The sequence below is a fragment of the Arachis ipaensis genome, chromosome B09 (assembly GCF_000816755.2).
Source record: "Arachis ipaensis cultivar K30076 chromosome B09, Araip1.1, whole genome shotgun sequence".
Classification (NCBI taxonomy): Eukaryota; Viridiplantae; Streptophyta; class Magnoliopsida; order Fabales; family Fabaceae; genus Arachis; species Arachis ipaensis.
This window is the reverse complement of record NC_029793.2, coordinates 91,322,149-91,339,437: the sequence shown is the minus strand read 5'-3', so window position 1 is coordinate 91,339,437 and position 17,289 is coordinate 91,322,149. Positions and strand designations below refer to the sequence as shown.

General features: G+C 35.4%; 1 protein-coding gene across 1 annotated transcript; it reads left to right on the top strand.

The window, feature by feature from the left end:
- Nucleotides 9,194-14,020, top strand: LOC107618520 (plant UBX domain-containing protein 10). The gene is made up of 4 exons (XM_016320614.2): nucleotides 9,194-10,212; nucleotides 12,763-12,933; nucleotides 13,077-13,280; nucleotides 13,518-14,020. Exons 1-4 carry the CDS (start codon nucleotides 9,391-9,393, stop codon nucleotides 13,746-13,748), a joined length of 1,428 nt encoding a protein of 475 aa, XP_016176100.1. The 5' UTR covers nucleotides 9,194-9,390; the 3' UTR covers nucleotides 13,749-14,020.

Here is a 17,289-nt window from a genome sequence, read left to right as displayed (position 1 = left end):
ATTTAGACACTAAGAAATTGAAAATGCATATGAAAAACAAGAAAAGACACAAAACAAGAAAATATGAAGATCAAACAAGAAGACTTGTCAAGAACAACTTGAAGATCATGAAGAACACATGCATGAGTTTTCGAAAAATGCACTAATTTTAAAAACATGCAATTGACACCAAACTTAAAACTTGACACAAGACTTAAACAAGAAACATCAAATTATTTTTTTGATTTTATGATTTTATTAAAATTTTTTTTGGTATTTTTCAAAAATCATTTGGAAAAAGAAAAATAAGGATTTCAAAATTTCTAATGAGAATTCCAGGAATCATGCAATGTTAGTCTAAAGCTCCAGTCCAGGAATTAGACATGGCTTACTAGCCAGCCAAGCTTTCAGTGAAAGCTCCGGTCCAAAATACTAGACATGGCCAATGCCCAGCCAAGCTTTAGCAAATCATTACATACAACAGCTAAATTGCTGAGGAAGATAAAGAAGCTCTTCTCTTAAGGATAAGTGAAACCTCGGTCCAAAAGATTAGACATGGCTTAATAGCCAACCAGGATTCAACATATCTCATGAAACTCTAGAATTCCTTCTTAAAAATTCTGAAGAACATAGAATAATTTATTTTTGAAAATAAATTTTTTTTTTTGAAAATAAAATTAATAAAAACAAAAAGCTTAAAATTAAAATAAAATTACCTAATCTGAGCAACAGGATGAACTGTCAGTTGTCCAAACTCGAACAATCCCCAGCAACGGCGCCAAAAACTTGGTGCGTAGAAATCGTGACGGTTCCATTCCTTGGTAACGGCGCTAAAAACTCAATACGCACGTTCATAATCTTAGTTCTTTGTCACAACTTCGCACAACTAACCAGCAAGTGCACTGGGTCGTCCAAGTAATAAACCTTACGTGAGTAAGGGTCGATCCCACGGAGATTGTCGGCTTGAAGCAAGCTTTGGTCATCTTGCAAATCTCAGTCAGGCAGATTCATATGGTTATGGAGGTTTAATAATTAAAAGATAAATAAAACGTAAATTTAAAGATAGAGATACTTATGTAATTCATTGGTGAGAATTTCAGATAAGCGTATGAAGATGCTTTCGTTCCTCCTGAATCTCTGCTTTCCTGTTGTCTTCATCCAATCATTCATACTCCTTTCTATGGCAAGCTGTATGTTAGGCATCACCGTTGTCAATGGCTACATCCTGTCCTCTCAGTGAAAATGGTCCAATGCGCTGTCACTGCATGGCTAATCATCTGTCGGTTCTCGATCATACTGGAATAGGATCCATTGATCCTTTTGCGTCTGTCACTATGCCCAGCACTCGCGAGTTTGAAGCTCGTCGCAGCCATCCCTTCCCAGATCCTACTCGAAATACCACAGACAAGATTTAGACTTCTTGGATCTCAAGAATGGCCGTCCATGGATTCTAACTTATACCACGAAGATTCTGATTAAGGAATCCCAGAGATACTCATTCAATCTAAGGTAGAACGGAAGTGGTTGTCAGGCATGCGTTCATAGGTTGGGAATGATGATGACTGTCACGATCATCACATTCATATTGAGGTGCGAATGAATATCTTAGAATTGGAATAAGCTTGAATTGAATAGAAAAACAATAGTACTTTGTATTAATCCATGAGGAACAGCAGAGCTCCACACCTTAATCTATGGTGTGTAGAAAATATACCGTTGAAAATACATAAGTGATGAAGGTCCAGGCATGGCCGAGAGGCCAGCCCCCTAAACATGATCAAAGGATCAAAAGATAATCCCAAGATGATCCAAAGATGATCCAAAGATGTAAATATAATAGTAAAAAGTCCTATTTCTGCTAAACTAGTTACTAGGGTTTACAGAAATGAGTAAATGATGCAGAAATCCACTTTTGGGGCCCACTTGGTGTGTGCTTGGGCTGAGCATTGAGCTTTACATGTGTAGAGACTTCTCTTGGAGTTGAACGCCAGTTTGTAACCTGTTTCTGGCATTTAACTCCAATTTGCAACCTGTTTCTGGCATTTAACTCCAAAATGCAGCATGGAACTGGCGTTGAACGCCAGTTTCCGTCATCTAAACTCGAGTAAAGTATAGACTATTATATATTGCTGGAAAGCCCTGGATGTCTACTTTCCAATGCAATTAAGAGCGCAGCATTTGAATTTCTGTAGCTCCAGAAAATCCACTTTGAGTGCAGGGAGGTCAGAATCCAGCAGCATCTGCAGTCCTTCTTCAACCTCTGAATCTGATTTTTGCTCAAGTCCCTCAATTTCAGCCAGAAAATACCTGAAATCACAGAAAAACACACAAACTCATAGTAAAGTCCAGAAATGTGATTTTTATTTAAAAACTAATAAAAATATACTAAAAACTAACTAAATTATACTGAAAACTATGTAAAAACAATGCAAAAAAGTGTATAAATTATCCGCTCATCAGAAAGCAATTGGCATATAATGTTGTGCTCCCCGTTACACATTTCATCTCAAGTCTAAAAGCATAATTATAGATATATTAGTTATATCTACGGTAAATATTTATACAAAAGTGTAAATCATAACACGTTATTAAAATAAAAATAATATTTTTCTTACCTAAATATTATTAAAAACTTCTTTGAACACGACATTTGTTGTTGATGACTTTAGATTGCCGTCTTCATCCAAAATTAGAACCTTGAGGCCACTGTGACTCTTAATTCTTGACAAAGTAACGTAATATTATCCATGGGTGAGCACTAATTTTGGAAAGTATAGCCCTACATGCGAGAATGATTTACCCTGATTCTTGTTGATGGTCATTACAAAGTACACTGTTAATGGAAATTGTCTCCGTTGGAACTTAAATGGCAATCCCGAATTTGAAAAGACCAAGTTCATTCTCGAAATATACACTTTGTCACCAATATTTCTACCGGTTACTACCGTCGCTCCAATTACGTTGTTGCCAAGTTCGTTAACTATTAACCTTGTCCCGTTGCATAAACCTAAAGTCTGGTCTATATTTCGCAGAAGTATTACAGCGACTCCTGGCTTCAAAGTCAACTTGTGGTTGGGTAGTTCCGAAAATTTGATTTCACATAGAAACTCTGATATGAACCACTCTTGTTGTATATCTTCATTCTCATCAGCTTGACATATGTCAGAGCTTAGATACTTCTTGTTCATTTCTGAGAAGATTGTCAAGGCAAAATTATTTACCTACTCAACACTCTCAAGCATAGGTACAAGAATTGCCCTATTTTGGAAATACATGTAATCTAACATATTTTACAATAAATTTGGATAAGCAAAGTCTACCAAATGAGAAAGAGGGTCATCAACAGTTATAATAAGCAAAGTCTGGGAACATCGGTACGTTAGTTTAAATTCACCACATACTCATTATGGGTAATCTTAAAGTTACTTACATTACGACCGACACCAAAATATGTTATTCGATACGCCATTTGTTCTCTTAGCAAATTCAAGAATCGAGATACAAGAGTCTTCTTAATTGAGGCATGTATTTTTTATTCCTAGAATTGATAAACAAAAATCAAAGAACAGTTAAAATGAGGTAAATAAACATATTTGAAATATCAATAATATAAATTTAATATTATTTATAAAAGTGATAGAAAACTCACGTCTTCATTGAGCCAAACCATCTCAATTGTGTATGACAATGGAGAATTTTCGTAACTCGGTAGTATCCATAACCTTATCACTCGTATACGTACACACAAATTATAAACCGCAAAATTGATCTAAGAAATTTTGTGAATACGAACCACCATTGTTAAAAGCATGGTTCTGAAAACCGGACCGGACCGGCCGGTCAAACCGGTTCAACTGGGAACCGGCAACAAAAATGATCAGGTCTGGGGTCTAAAACCGCAAATCTAAAAACCGTTTGAAAATCACTGGACCGGCGAGGAACCGGTCGATTGGACCGGACCAAAAACTGGCCGGTTCTTTAATTTTAGAAAAAAAAAAAGGAACGCTCCCCACCTCGCCCACAAACATGTGACACTCTCCCTCTTTCCCCAAACCTACCCCCTCCTTCAAAGCCATTCTCTGAAGAAACAAATCCCAAACTTTCTCTAACTTGTTATGCCCGGTTCTGCCGCCGTCGTCGTGGTTGTCGGTGCCTCCGCGTCTTCCTTCTTCCCCCTGTCCTAAACCCACAACTTGTGCTCCCTCTCTCTTTTGTTCCTAACCGTGGTTCTTCTCAACCCCCTGTTTGCACTTCGCTCTCGTTTTTTTCCTCGCTTGGCATCCATCCTCCATCGTCTTCGTCCTGCACGCCGTCGTCTTGTCGCCGCTATTCCCGATTCTAGGGTTTCCCCCGTTTTTTATTCGATTTGGGAACCTGAGGTGCTAGGGTTTCTGCGCCCTGCTTGATCCGATTCTTTCTTTCTCCTCCTCTGAGAATTCAAGATGTTTTGGTGCTTGGCTGGCTTGTCTACTACGTCTCCTGTGAGTTATGTACTCTCTCGTTTCATATACTACTTTGATTTTTGTGCATTGTTCTGCAAGCTGCTTGGGTGCACTGATTTGTTGGTTGTTTTAATTTGTGTGGTTTTTTCTCGAATTTGATTTTTCATATGGAGGGTTCTTGCAATTAATTTACTATACAATTGATTTGATTTAGTTTTTGGATGATTGATTGCAGAATCTGATGCTGTTGCTTGTTGTTATTGCTATTACTATTGTGAAAATCAGAGTGATTGGAGTTTTTCCATGATGGAAGCTCTTTGTAATTTCAGTTATGTTTTTAACTTTGTAATTGCTGTTTTGTAATTTTTGGTTGTTGGTTGCTGGTTTCTATTTTATAATTTTTGTAATGCTGCTAATTTGAGTTTGAAATTTGTGATTACAAATTTACTGATTTGAGGTTAGTGGAAAGTTGAGACTGTGTTACTCTGTTTCAGGGATTTGAAGTTGAATTTGTGATTTGTGATTTCTTGGGTCTTTTGTAATGCTGCTGATTTGAATTTGGAATGTGTGATTACTGATTTACTGATTTGAGGTTAGTGAAAAGTTGAGTCTGTGTTACTCTATTTTCAGGGATTTGAGGTTGAATTTTTTAGGTTAGTGGAAATGAAAGCTCCGACATTTTTGTCAAGCTGAATATGCAACCCTCTGCCTCTAGTTTAACAGTGTATGGTTTAACATAATAATATATTCTGTGTGTGTGTGTGTGTGTATATATATATATATATGAAAATGGGAGACATTAATGGACAAGTGGGGCTGCACCAAATTGTTGCTTTCAGTTAAAGGGGCTATGCCATTGGATGAAGGGTTGGCAATTGGATTCAATACATCTAATTTGATCAAGTGGAAGGAAGCAAAATTGCAATACAGAACAAGGGGTTGCAAAATACAAAAATAAATTGAAGGTAGCTGGTATAAATTTAGTTTGATCAATGTTGCTGATTTGAGTTTGGAATTTGTGATTACTGATTAGTGACTTGTTAAGCTGCTGTTGTTAACTTGTTATGCACTTATGCTGCTGTTTTGTTATGGATTTATGGCATTGCGTGTTTTGAATTTTGAATTTGTGATAAGTGATTTGAGATTTGTGATTTTGTTATGCTGTTGTTTTAAATTAATTTAAGGGTGATTATTTGTTATGCTACTGTTTTAAATTAATTTAGGAGCGATTAATGATTATTTCTAGTTGTACTATTGCTGTTTGCACCATTGCTCTTTTCACTATTTAACTTTGTATTTTGATAAAATCATATAGATTTGGTTGACATTTCATATAGTATTTTAAATTTGGAAGATATTTAAGATTTATACTATAATTATATTTTATGATGTTTATTTATAATTTATTTATTATTTTATTCTGAAACGGTTCTTCCGGTTGAACTATCAGTTGAACCGGTTGGACCAGTAAACCAGTAAACTAGTAAACCAGTGAACCCGTAGCTAGAGCGGTTTGATGACCGGTCCGATTTTCTAAACCTTGGTTAAAAGATTGAAAAATTTTAAAAGAAGCAATTAATTGTACTAAGCAAGGGAGGTATGGTATTATGCATCTCTAATTTGTACTTTTATAATTGACTCATAGTTATGATTTTTTGAAACCTAATTGACTTTGATATGAATTTAAAATAAAAATCCTAACATCTAACTAAAAGATTATATAATGCAAACTAAATTATTATTGTTACACGAAAACTAATTGAATAATTATTAATTATTATCATTATTACGTGAAAACTAATATGCACATTGTTATAAATCACAATAATTACGTGAACTTATTGGCTTAGGAACAAATTTAATAAAATAAATTTAAATTAATCTTTTCAAAAATTTTAATTTATGAGTAAATAACTTAAAATTAAAAAGTAACTGCTTAAGTAAATAATAATAATACAAAATTATTATTGTTACACGAAAACTAATTGAATAATTATTAATTATTATCGTTATTACGTGAAAATTAATCCGCACTTAGCTATAAATCACAATAACAATGTGAACTTATTAGCTTAGGAATAAATTTGAATTAAAATAAATTTAAATTAATTTTTTTGAAAATTTTAATTTACGAGCTAATAATTTAAAATAAAAAAGTAACAACTTAAGCAAATAATAATAATTTATGATTTAAAAGAGTAATTTGTAAATAACTTAAAATTTAAAAAATAAAAACCAAAGTAAAGAACTTAAATTTAAAGAATAACAATCTAAATAAATAATAATTTATAATTTATAAATAAAATTCTAAAAGTTTCTAGGGACGACACCTAAGAAAATAAATGCCCAAACTCAACGTATGAATGCCACGTCAGCATAAGAGCTCCCCATTTATATTATTACTAGTGTTAAACCCATGCGATGCACGGACTTTCATTTAAATTTGACATGGTTGGTAAAATAAAATTTTATAATCATAAATTTTTTGAGTTTAATATAACACTATCATCGTCATTATATAACAAACATACTAAATATGCTAGTTTATCTTTGTTCAAAGTAAAATGCAAACGGAACAGTTTGAAGTCTATAATATTCTTAAACCATAAGAAAAGAGACCTGAAAAATAAAAATATATATAAGTGTAATAGTAGCATGCCAATTTTACACTAAAGTTTATATCAAAAGGATAATGAAAATTTATCGACAACCTAGTACCTTACTAACCTCATTAAAAAAGCAATTAGCATATAATGTTGTGTTTCTTATTACGCATTTCATCCCAAATCTGAAAGCAAAGTTATAGATAAATTAGTTATATTTACAGTAAATATTTATACAAAAGTGTAAATCATAACATGTTATTAAAATAAAAATAATATTTTTCTTACCTAAATATTATTAAAAATTTTTTTGAATACGACATTTATTGTTGATGACTCTAGATTGTCGTCTTGGTCCAAAATTAGAAACTTGAGTCCACTGTGACTCTTAACTCTTGACAAAGCAACGTAAAGTTGTCCATGGGTGAAAACTGATTTTGGCAAGTAAAGCCCTACATGCGATAATGATTGACCCAGACTCTTGTTGATGGTCATTACCAAGCACACTTTTAATGAAAATTGTCTCCGTTGAAACATAAATGGCAATCCCGAATCTGAAGGTACCAAGTTCATTCTCGAAATGTACACTTTGTCGCCAATATTTCTAACAGTTACTATCGTCACTCCAATTATGTTGTTACAAAGTTCGTTAACTATTAACATTGTCCCGTTACATAAACCTAAAGTCTGGTCTATGTTTCGCAGTAGTATTACAGCAACTCTTGGCTTCCAAGTTAACTTGTGCTTGGGTAGCTCCGAGTATTTGATTTCACTCAGAAACTCTAGTATGAATCACTCTTGTTGTACATCTTCATTCTCATCAGGTTATTGTGTTAGAACTTAGATATTTCTTTTCCATCTCTGGGAAGATTGTCAAGATGAAATCATTTACCTGCTTGACACTCTCAAGCGTAGGTGCAAGAATTGTCCTACTTTAAAAATACCTGTAATCTGACATGTTTTGCAACAAATCTGGATAAGCAATATCTACTAAATGAGAAAGAGGGTCATCAGCAGTTGTAAGCAAAGTCTTTGCACATCGGTATGTTAGCTTAAATTCACTACATACTTATGATGTGTAATCTTAAAGTTACCTACATTACGACCAACACCAAAATGTTATTTGATACTCCATTCCTTCTCTTAGCAAATTCACGAATCGAGACACAAGAGCCTTTTTAACTGAGGCATGTATTTTTTCTCTCTAAAATTGATAAACAAAAATCAAAGAACAGTTAACATGAGGTAAATAAACACATTTAAAATATCAATAATATAAATTTAATATTATTTAAAAAAGTGGTAAAAAACTCACGTCTTCATTAATCCAAACCATCTCAATTAAGTATGACAATAGAGAATTTACACAACTCGGTAGTGTCCATAATCTTATCACTCGTATACATACATACAAATTATAAGCCGCAGAATTGATCTCAACAATTTTGTGAATACGAACCACCATTATTAAAAGATAGAAAAATTTTAAAAGAAGCAATTAATTGTACTAAGCAAGGGAGGCATGGTGTTATGTATCTCTAATTCGTACTTTTATAGTTGGCTCATAGTTAGAATTTTCTGAAGCCTAATTAACTTTGATTTGAATTTAAAATAAATATTCTAACAACTAACAAAACTAATTGAATAATTATTTATTATTATCGTTATTATGTAAAAATTAATCTGCACTTAGTTATAAATCACAATAATTATGTGAACTTATTAGCTTAGCAATAAATTTGAATTAAAATAAATTTAAATTAATTTTTTAAAAATTTTAATTTCTGAGAAAATAACTTAAAATAAAAAAAGTAACAACTTAAGTAAATAACTTAAATTTAAAAAGTAACAACCTAAAACTCAACGTATGAGCGCCATGTTAATATAAGAACTCCCTATTACTGTTACTATTACTATTACTATAAAGATAAAAATAAAATTAAGATAAAGATAAAAATAAAAATTTTTTAAAGTTGAAAATAAAAAATTTTGAAAAGCTATTCAAGTTGGCTAAAAGTATAATTGGTTTCTATATTTTTTCTAACTAGAAAGTCCTGACTCCTGAACCTAGCCTCACTTTAGAGTGTAGAGCGTCAAACTCAACTGGAGCAGGCCCATAATAATAAGTTATTATAAAAAGGGTAAACATTCGCCGTTAACTAATTAATTGTCTTACTACTGATTACTGAACAGTAAGACAGGAAAACAAAAGGATAGATATCTTCCAAAATCATAATAGCGAAGGGGGTAGACGCAGAAGAAACACATCTTCAATTTCGTCACTGATCGGAGCACCGATATAGCTTTTGGGTCGGGTGAGAAACAAAACAACAAAAACAAAGAGCTCAGAATCAGAAGAAGAATCAATGGCGGACGTAGCAGACAAACTGGCATACTTCCAAGCCATAACTGGCCTCCAAGACCCCGACCTCTGCACCGAAATCCTCGCCGCACACGGCTGGGACCTTGAACTCGCCATCTCCTCCTTCACCTCTTCCTCTAACATCGCCAACCAATCACCACCTGCCTCACCTTCATTATCAGCAGTACCATCCCTTCACCGCCAAAACGACACCGCTTCATCCCAATTATCTGATTCCGAGCCCCCGCCCCCGTTCCCTCTTCCTCCTCTTCCCGGATTGGCATGGAAGCTCATCAAATTGCCTGTCTCCGTGATCTCCGGCAGTCTAGGGTTAATATCCGGCGCAATTGGCTTTGGCCTCTGGGCTGCCGGTGGTGTCCTCTCCTACTCCCTTGGATTCATTGGAATCGGCGGCGGAGGTGAATCCTCTCCTTCGCCTTCGACGCCGCTGGTCTCAGTGTCGGTGGCGGCCGTGGAGGCGATGGATTTTGTCGCTGAGTTCGAGAGGGAGTACGGCGGGCCCAATAGCAGGCCCAATTTCGTCGGGGAAGGGTTCATGGACGCGCTGCAGAGGTCGAGGAACGAGTTCAAGCTGCTGTTCGTTTACTTGCATTCTCCGGATCACCCCGATACGCCGTCGTTTTGCCAGAGGACGCTTTGCTCAGAGGCGCTCTCAGCTTTCGTCAACGAGAATTTCGTGGCGTGGGGAGGGTGCATCCGCTCCAGCGAAGGGTTCAAGATGAGTAACAGCTTGAAGGCATCTAGGTTTCCGTTCTGTGCCGTGGTTATGGCTGCCACCAATCAGAGGATCGCCCTTCTTCAACAGGTAAATCTGAGTGTTTTGTTTTAATGATGAATTGTTAATTAGTGATGTGCTGAATTGGAGACTTGTTGGAGAAGAAAGATATTGTTGCGTTTGCGTGAGATCAGTGTTTAAGATTGATGCATGTGGTTTTATTGGGATGCTTTGCCTTGAGATTTTAGATTTATGCAGTTGTTGTAATGTTATTAGTAATGTACATGTATCACATCAAATTGGCATTTTATTGTTGTATGGTGTAGTAAAGGATTTTGTTTAGCCGGTTAGCTACCCTAGATGTGAGTGTGATTACTGGTTAGTATTTCTTGAAGGACAGGTTGGTGATTGGCTAGGGAAAACATGGGAACTGTATCCAAGATGAAGATATGCTAGGTTTTTCAGTGGCAATCTTCGTCGCATAATATACTTACCTTGGTAAAATTAAAGAAACAAGTCTGATGATGTTCATCACTTAAATCTCATTGAATTTCTTGTCTTGGAAAACTGGTGGGAGATGGGGAAACTCTGGCTTACTTGCAAATGTAATCAAGACTTTGAATTTCTTTTAATAAAGAATATAAATGATAACAAGTTTAATGCCATATAATGACAATTTGGAATATGGACTTTAGCCAGGACTAGTTAACCTGGAAAATGAGGTTGACTATTAGAACGGTAGAACCCTGTTTGCGACCTTTTCTTTCTCCTTTTATTTAATTGTACAATCATGCTGTCTTTTAGTAGGCAGTTTCCCGAGTTCCCGGAACAATTTATTGAAATTCCATCAGTACCTTCTTTACACCTCTCCCTGTGCAGACTTTTTGCCTTCTGTTGTGGTCATCTTTCATAATTTATATAGTAACCTTCTCCATGATTTTCCTGGACTGATTATAGCCATCAAGGAAGAAACAGTCCCAAACAGCATTCCCCTTCTTATATACTGTTGCTACCCACCGTAACTTCAGTGACCAAATCTTCTGATGTTAGCTCTAGTTTACCCATTGTCTGTCTTCCCTAGTTGAGTAAGAAGTTGTCTTGTACTACTACTAGATTGGGAAGATTCATTTAAGTTATTGTACACATTCCTGAATTTGTATTCAATGTTCATCACCTCGTCAGTGGGATACCAAGTTACCGCTGGTTGTGACTGTAGCTTCCCAACCAAGTCATATGACACAATTCTTTAAGTGTCTGAATCGGTTGTAGGAACCTTTTGGTCCTGTCATTCCTCATCCACAGATTTCAGATGTAGGATGCCTTAAGCCATCCCCCTCCTAGTGTTTCCAGTCTTTCTCCATCACTAAGGAGTACGAATGAGAACCCACAGTAATAGTGTTTGTGTAACGGGTTTAGGCTGCAATGGAAGCCTTCTCTCCCTGGGTGAACAATATGGGCAGGTTGGTTTGGGTTTGACCTACTGCCGACTAATGCCTTTATCTGCAGCGGACTTAGAACCTAAGAGTGATTTAGAACTCTGCCTATTCATTCGGCAAATCACTCCAATTAAGACTATCAAAGTGTATATGGATTCTCAGATGGGGTGAACTGGAATACCGTAAAAAAATAAAGCTGCCCTGCAGCTGGCACACAAGATCTTGGTGATTCTTGCAATTTGCACATGGCTGTTGCTGGCATGTCTTGCACTTCTCATATCTTGTTCACGTGGAAATTCGTTTCTTCTCTGTGCCGTTGTTCGTTCAGCTTCACATCCTCATCCCTAATGACCATCTGCTGTCATTATTGCACTTCCCCATACTACCCTTGCCTTTGTTCAGGAGTTTGGGTTAGCCAAACGACTTCGCCCTTCTGGCGCAACTGTTTCGTCAATCTGTTCTCAGCTCTCAAGAACCTCCAGTAACTCATTTCTTAGATTCCTCCACTATCTTGGTGGATCTAACCTCTCACCGTGAATTTTTCCATTTGTCCAGACACTCTTTGCTGCTAATGTTCTGAGATAGTCAAATAGATACATAATGAGAATTTTGTTTTAAGAATGCAGAAGTTGCCATATAAGTTTGGTTCACTTTCAAATAGCATATTTTTGTTTAAAGAAGTTGTACATTCATGCATAATAATTGGTAAAAAGAAAGTTTTTTGGAGGGAGTGCCGGCCATATTGGTATATAGATGACTAACCAATGAAGTACTGGCAGCAGCAATTGAACCGAAGACTTCTTTGTATGATGCTATTAGTTGAGAAAACTTCATTAGCGAAAAATGAGTAATGATAATTGCTAGATCAGTCAGTCTCATCAATCACCATGATTAATACTTTGTTAGTGAAGTATTTTCCCCCCTTTATATAGCGGGAGTTTTTGTTTACTAGATGAAGGTTCCCTTTAAATATGAAGTAATTTTTGGTCATTCAATGCTAGCTAAACCCACCTCGTAAGATAAGGCTGTTAACTTGTTCTGTTGGGTGTTTAAGTTCTCTACGTCAATTCCATTAGTAAATTCAATATTGTTACTGCATTCCGTATTCGTTTACTAAAATGATATGTCAGCTGTCAGGTGTTGAGAAAATTATTCTCAGTTTCTGATTACCAAACTTTTGGTTATTCTATTCTTTTTCATTCAGATTGAAGGTCCCAAATCCCCTGAGGAGATGCTTGCGATACTACAGAGAGTGCTTGAAGAAAGTTCTCCGGTTCTTGTTGCTGCCAGGCTTGAGGCAGAAGAAAGACGAAACAACATGCGCTTAAGAGAGGAGCAAGATGCTGCATACAGGGCTGCACTTGAAGCTGATCAAGTAAGCCTTGTTTTACAGTTGGCCTTTCATATTATGCCATTTGGTGTCTGGTCCTCCACTTCTCTTGTAGAGACTAGAGAGGCCATTATTTTGAAAGAACTAGCTCTTTAGTTCTAGTGGATTAATGCTGTATATATGACCAGGCTAGGGAACGGCAGAGGAGAGAAGAAGAGGAGCGCCTTGCAAGGGAAGCTGCTGAAGCCGAGAGGAAGCACAAGGAGGAAGAGGAAGCTCAAGAAAGAGCAGAACAAGAAGCTGCAGAGAGACAGGCTGCATTGGCTAAACTAAGACAAGAGAAAGCTCAATCTCTTGGTGAAGAACCTGAAAAGGGGCCTGATGTTACACAGGTATAGTATCTTAAGCTCTATCTAAGATTTTATTTCTCCTATTCCCATCTATATCGTGATTTTAGTCAATATATCTCAGGTTGCATAGTTTCACTCTCGTGCTCAACCGTAATTTATATATATAATTTCCTGCTGTTAACTTTGTTTCATTGTGTTACAGTGTATAATAGTTATTTATGCTATAGTTTGTATGACATCTGTATTTTCCTCTTGTCCCTTCCCAATCTTAATGCTTAGGTTTTGGTACGGTTTCCAAATGGCGAACGCAAGGGAAGGAGGTTCAAGAGCACAGCGACAATTCAAACTTTGTATGACTACGTTGATTCATTGGATTGTTTAGAAGCAGAGAGTTACAGCCTTGTCTCGAATTTCCCTCGTGTTGTTTATGGACAAGACAAGCTCACACTTTCATTGGAGGAAGCAGGATTGCATCCTCAGGCCAGTCTCTTTGTGGAGATCAATTCATGAAAAAGTAAAACCTGCTAAATTATCTGTTGAATACTTTGAAGATGGGGGGGTACAAATAGGGAACTATGTGAGATTTTCTTTTTCTTTTCCTTTTTATTTTTAACCTTTTAATTTCAAAATGTTTGAATTGATGAACAATTATCATAGAACATTAGATATAATAGATTGCTGTGGTCTCTGTAGTTTTGATTCTCTTGCTTAACCATTGAATCAAGTAAAGAGCATCTTACATATATGTGGTTAAAGATTAGTAGTGGCGATGTTTTTGTATATTTTTCTTTCCGATAAATTTAAGTGCTTCAGTGCTAAAATAATGGCTTTGGTTGTTGAGGAAGGTATCCAGGTAGATGCTGATCAATAGGTTGGTCACAAATTAATATAGTTTTCTAAGCGGCAGTGCTCTCATTGTCGTCATACAACATTTCTCTCATCCCAAACTACTACTAGCACTGGTGGTACTTTGTTCATAATAAATTTTGATAAATTGCTTATGATAATCCATTGCTTTTGGAGAAGATAGCAAGACAAAAAATCCATAAACTTGAGGTGGCCGAAGGTGTAATAATCCTCGGCCGTTTTCAAATCCGGTAAATCAATATTTTCATCTTGTCATTAAGGTTGTCTTTGGTTCTAAAAACAAGATATAAATGATGGAGACAAAAAATTAATGTTTTTATATTTTATTTGGTGATAAATTAGAATAAATTATAAAAATCTAATTTAGTTAATTTTTTCATTCAAAAAATTTGAAAAAAAAATATAATAATAAAAAAAAATAATAAAAAATATTTTTTTATCTTTGTCTCAATCTTTTGTATCTGTGAATAAACACAGCCTAAAAAATACACAAACTTTAAAGAGTCCCATGGTATTAAGTATTAACACATGGTTTGGTTTCTCAGTAAACAAGTAAAACTCCTCATATTAGTCGTGCATGTTGTAAAATAAAATAAGGAAGAGGTAATAAAATACAAATAATGAAAGTATAAATAAAAGACTCTAGTATTAATATAATTAACTCAATAAAGATGATTCATATATTTATATGTAGTAACTGGGAGGGAGAGAGAAAGAGAGAGAGAGAGAGAGAGAGACTATGTATAAAGAAAGAGGAGAATGTTTTATTGTTAGGAGAATGTTTTATTGTTACTGATTTGTGTCCTTTGCTTCATATCACTCTCCTATTTATAAGCACACAAAAGCTATGCTTTCAAACGTAATTAAATTTGGTCTTCTCTTGATAAAATCAAATTCTATATCGAAAAATTTGGCCGCCCAGAATTGTGAAGGAAGTCACAATTCATTAAATGGGCATCCACCCATATTTATCATAACACTCCCCCTTGAATGTCCATTTAGGATTATGCCTTATTAAAACCTTATTAAAGGAAAATTCAATGGAAAAAACTTTAGTAAAGGAAAAAGAGTACAATATCCATTGTGATGGGGATTGCCTCATTAAAAATCTTGTTAAGAAAAACCCAATGGGAAAAAACCTGACCAAGGAAAAAAGAGTACAGTCTCCCTCTTTTGTCGACATCATTTAATATCTCGAAATCGTACCAATTTTTCAAAGGAGGATTTTGGAAGTGACTTTGTTAATAAATCTGCTAGATTATCGCTTGAGCATTTCTGTTGGACATCAATTGTTCCTTGATTTTGAAGATCATGAGTGAAGAAGAATTTGGGAAAAATATGTTCTGTTTTATCCTCTTTAATGTATCCGCCTTTAAGTTGAGAATACATGCTATATTATCTTCAAACAGGACAGTTGGAGCTATCTTATGATCAATTAGTCCACATGATGACAGAATATATTGGATCAAACTCCTGAGCCAAAAACACTCGCGACTAGCTTCATGTATCGCTAGTATTTCAGCATGATTAGAGGACGTTGCTGCTATCGTCTGTTTCATGGAACTCCATGATATTGCTATACCACCATATGTGAACAGGTATGCTGTTTGAGATGTCGCTTTGTGTGAACCAGACAAGTATCCTGCATCTACATAGCCAACTAATTGTGACTTGGATCCATATGGATAAAACAATCCCATATCAACCGTTCCATGAAGATATCGAAAGATTTGTTTGATTTCATTCCAATGCCTTCTGATTTGAGAGGAACTATACCTTGCAAGTAAATTCACAGCAAATGATATATTGGATCGTGCATTATTAGCAAGATACATTAGCGCTTCAATGGCACTAAGATGTGGTACTTCAGGACCAAGGATATCTTCATTTTCTTCTTTAGGACGGAATTGATCCTTTTCCACATCCAAAGACCTTAGGATCATTGGGGTACTCAAGGGATGTGACTTATCTATATAAAATATCGTCAAGATCTTTTTTATATATGTTGTTTGATGAATAAAGATCCCATTTTTTGTATGCTCGATCTGCAGGCTGAGACAAAATTTAGTCTTTCTAAGATCTTTCATCTCAAACTCTTCTTTTAGAGTTTTTATAATTGTTGTAATCTCTTCAGGGGTTCCAATGATATTTAAATCATCAACATACACAGTAATTATAATAAATCCAGATGCAGATTTCTTTATGAAAACACATGGGCAGATATCATCATTCTTAAATCCTTTTTTGGCCAGATACTCAGTAAGACGATTATACTACATTCGTCCAGATTGCTATAGACCATATAAAGATCTTTGCAATTTGACTGAGTATAACCCCTGTGAATATTCATTGGATGATTTAGATATCTTTAATCCTTTAGGGACTTTCATATAGATATCACGATCTAATGATCCGTATAAGTAGGCTGTTACCACATCCATAAAATGCATATGTAGTTTATGGTATGCAGATAAAATGACCAAATAACACAATGTCATTGCATCCACTACAGGGGAATATATTTCTTCATAATTTATACCGGGCCTTTGTGAAAAATCTTGTGCCACAAGTCGAGCTTTGTAGCATACAATTTCATTTTTCTCATTTCGTTTTCACACAAATACCCATCTGTATCCAACAGGTTTTACATCTTCTAGTGTACGTACTACAGGTCCAAAGACTTCACGTTTTGCAATTGAGTTTAACTCAGCCTTCATAGCTTCCCATTTTGGCCAATTATTTCTTTGTCGACATTCTTCGACTGTTTTTGGCTCAAGATCCTTACTTTCATGCATGATATTTAATGCCACATTATATGCAAATATTTTATTGACAATTATCTTATTTCGGTCCCATTTTTCTCCTGTAAAGACATAATTTATCGAGATATCGTCATTCTCACAATTTTCAGGTACCTGGACGTCTTCTGGCGTCAAAACTATATCAGAATTTTGGACAACTGCAGGTGTCTTTGCTATGTCTTTTCCAACAGGAATAATATTTACTTCTTTTCTTTTTCGAAGATTTTTGTCTTTGGAACCGGCAGGTCTACCACGCTTCTGGCGTGAATTTATTTCAGTGACCACTTGTCCAATTGGAACATCAATTCGAATTGGGGCATTTTCAGCTGGTATATAGGATTTGGTTATCCTCTTTGTATCAGAAAATGCATCAGGCAATTCAT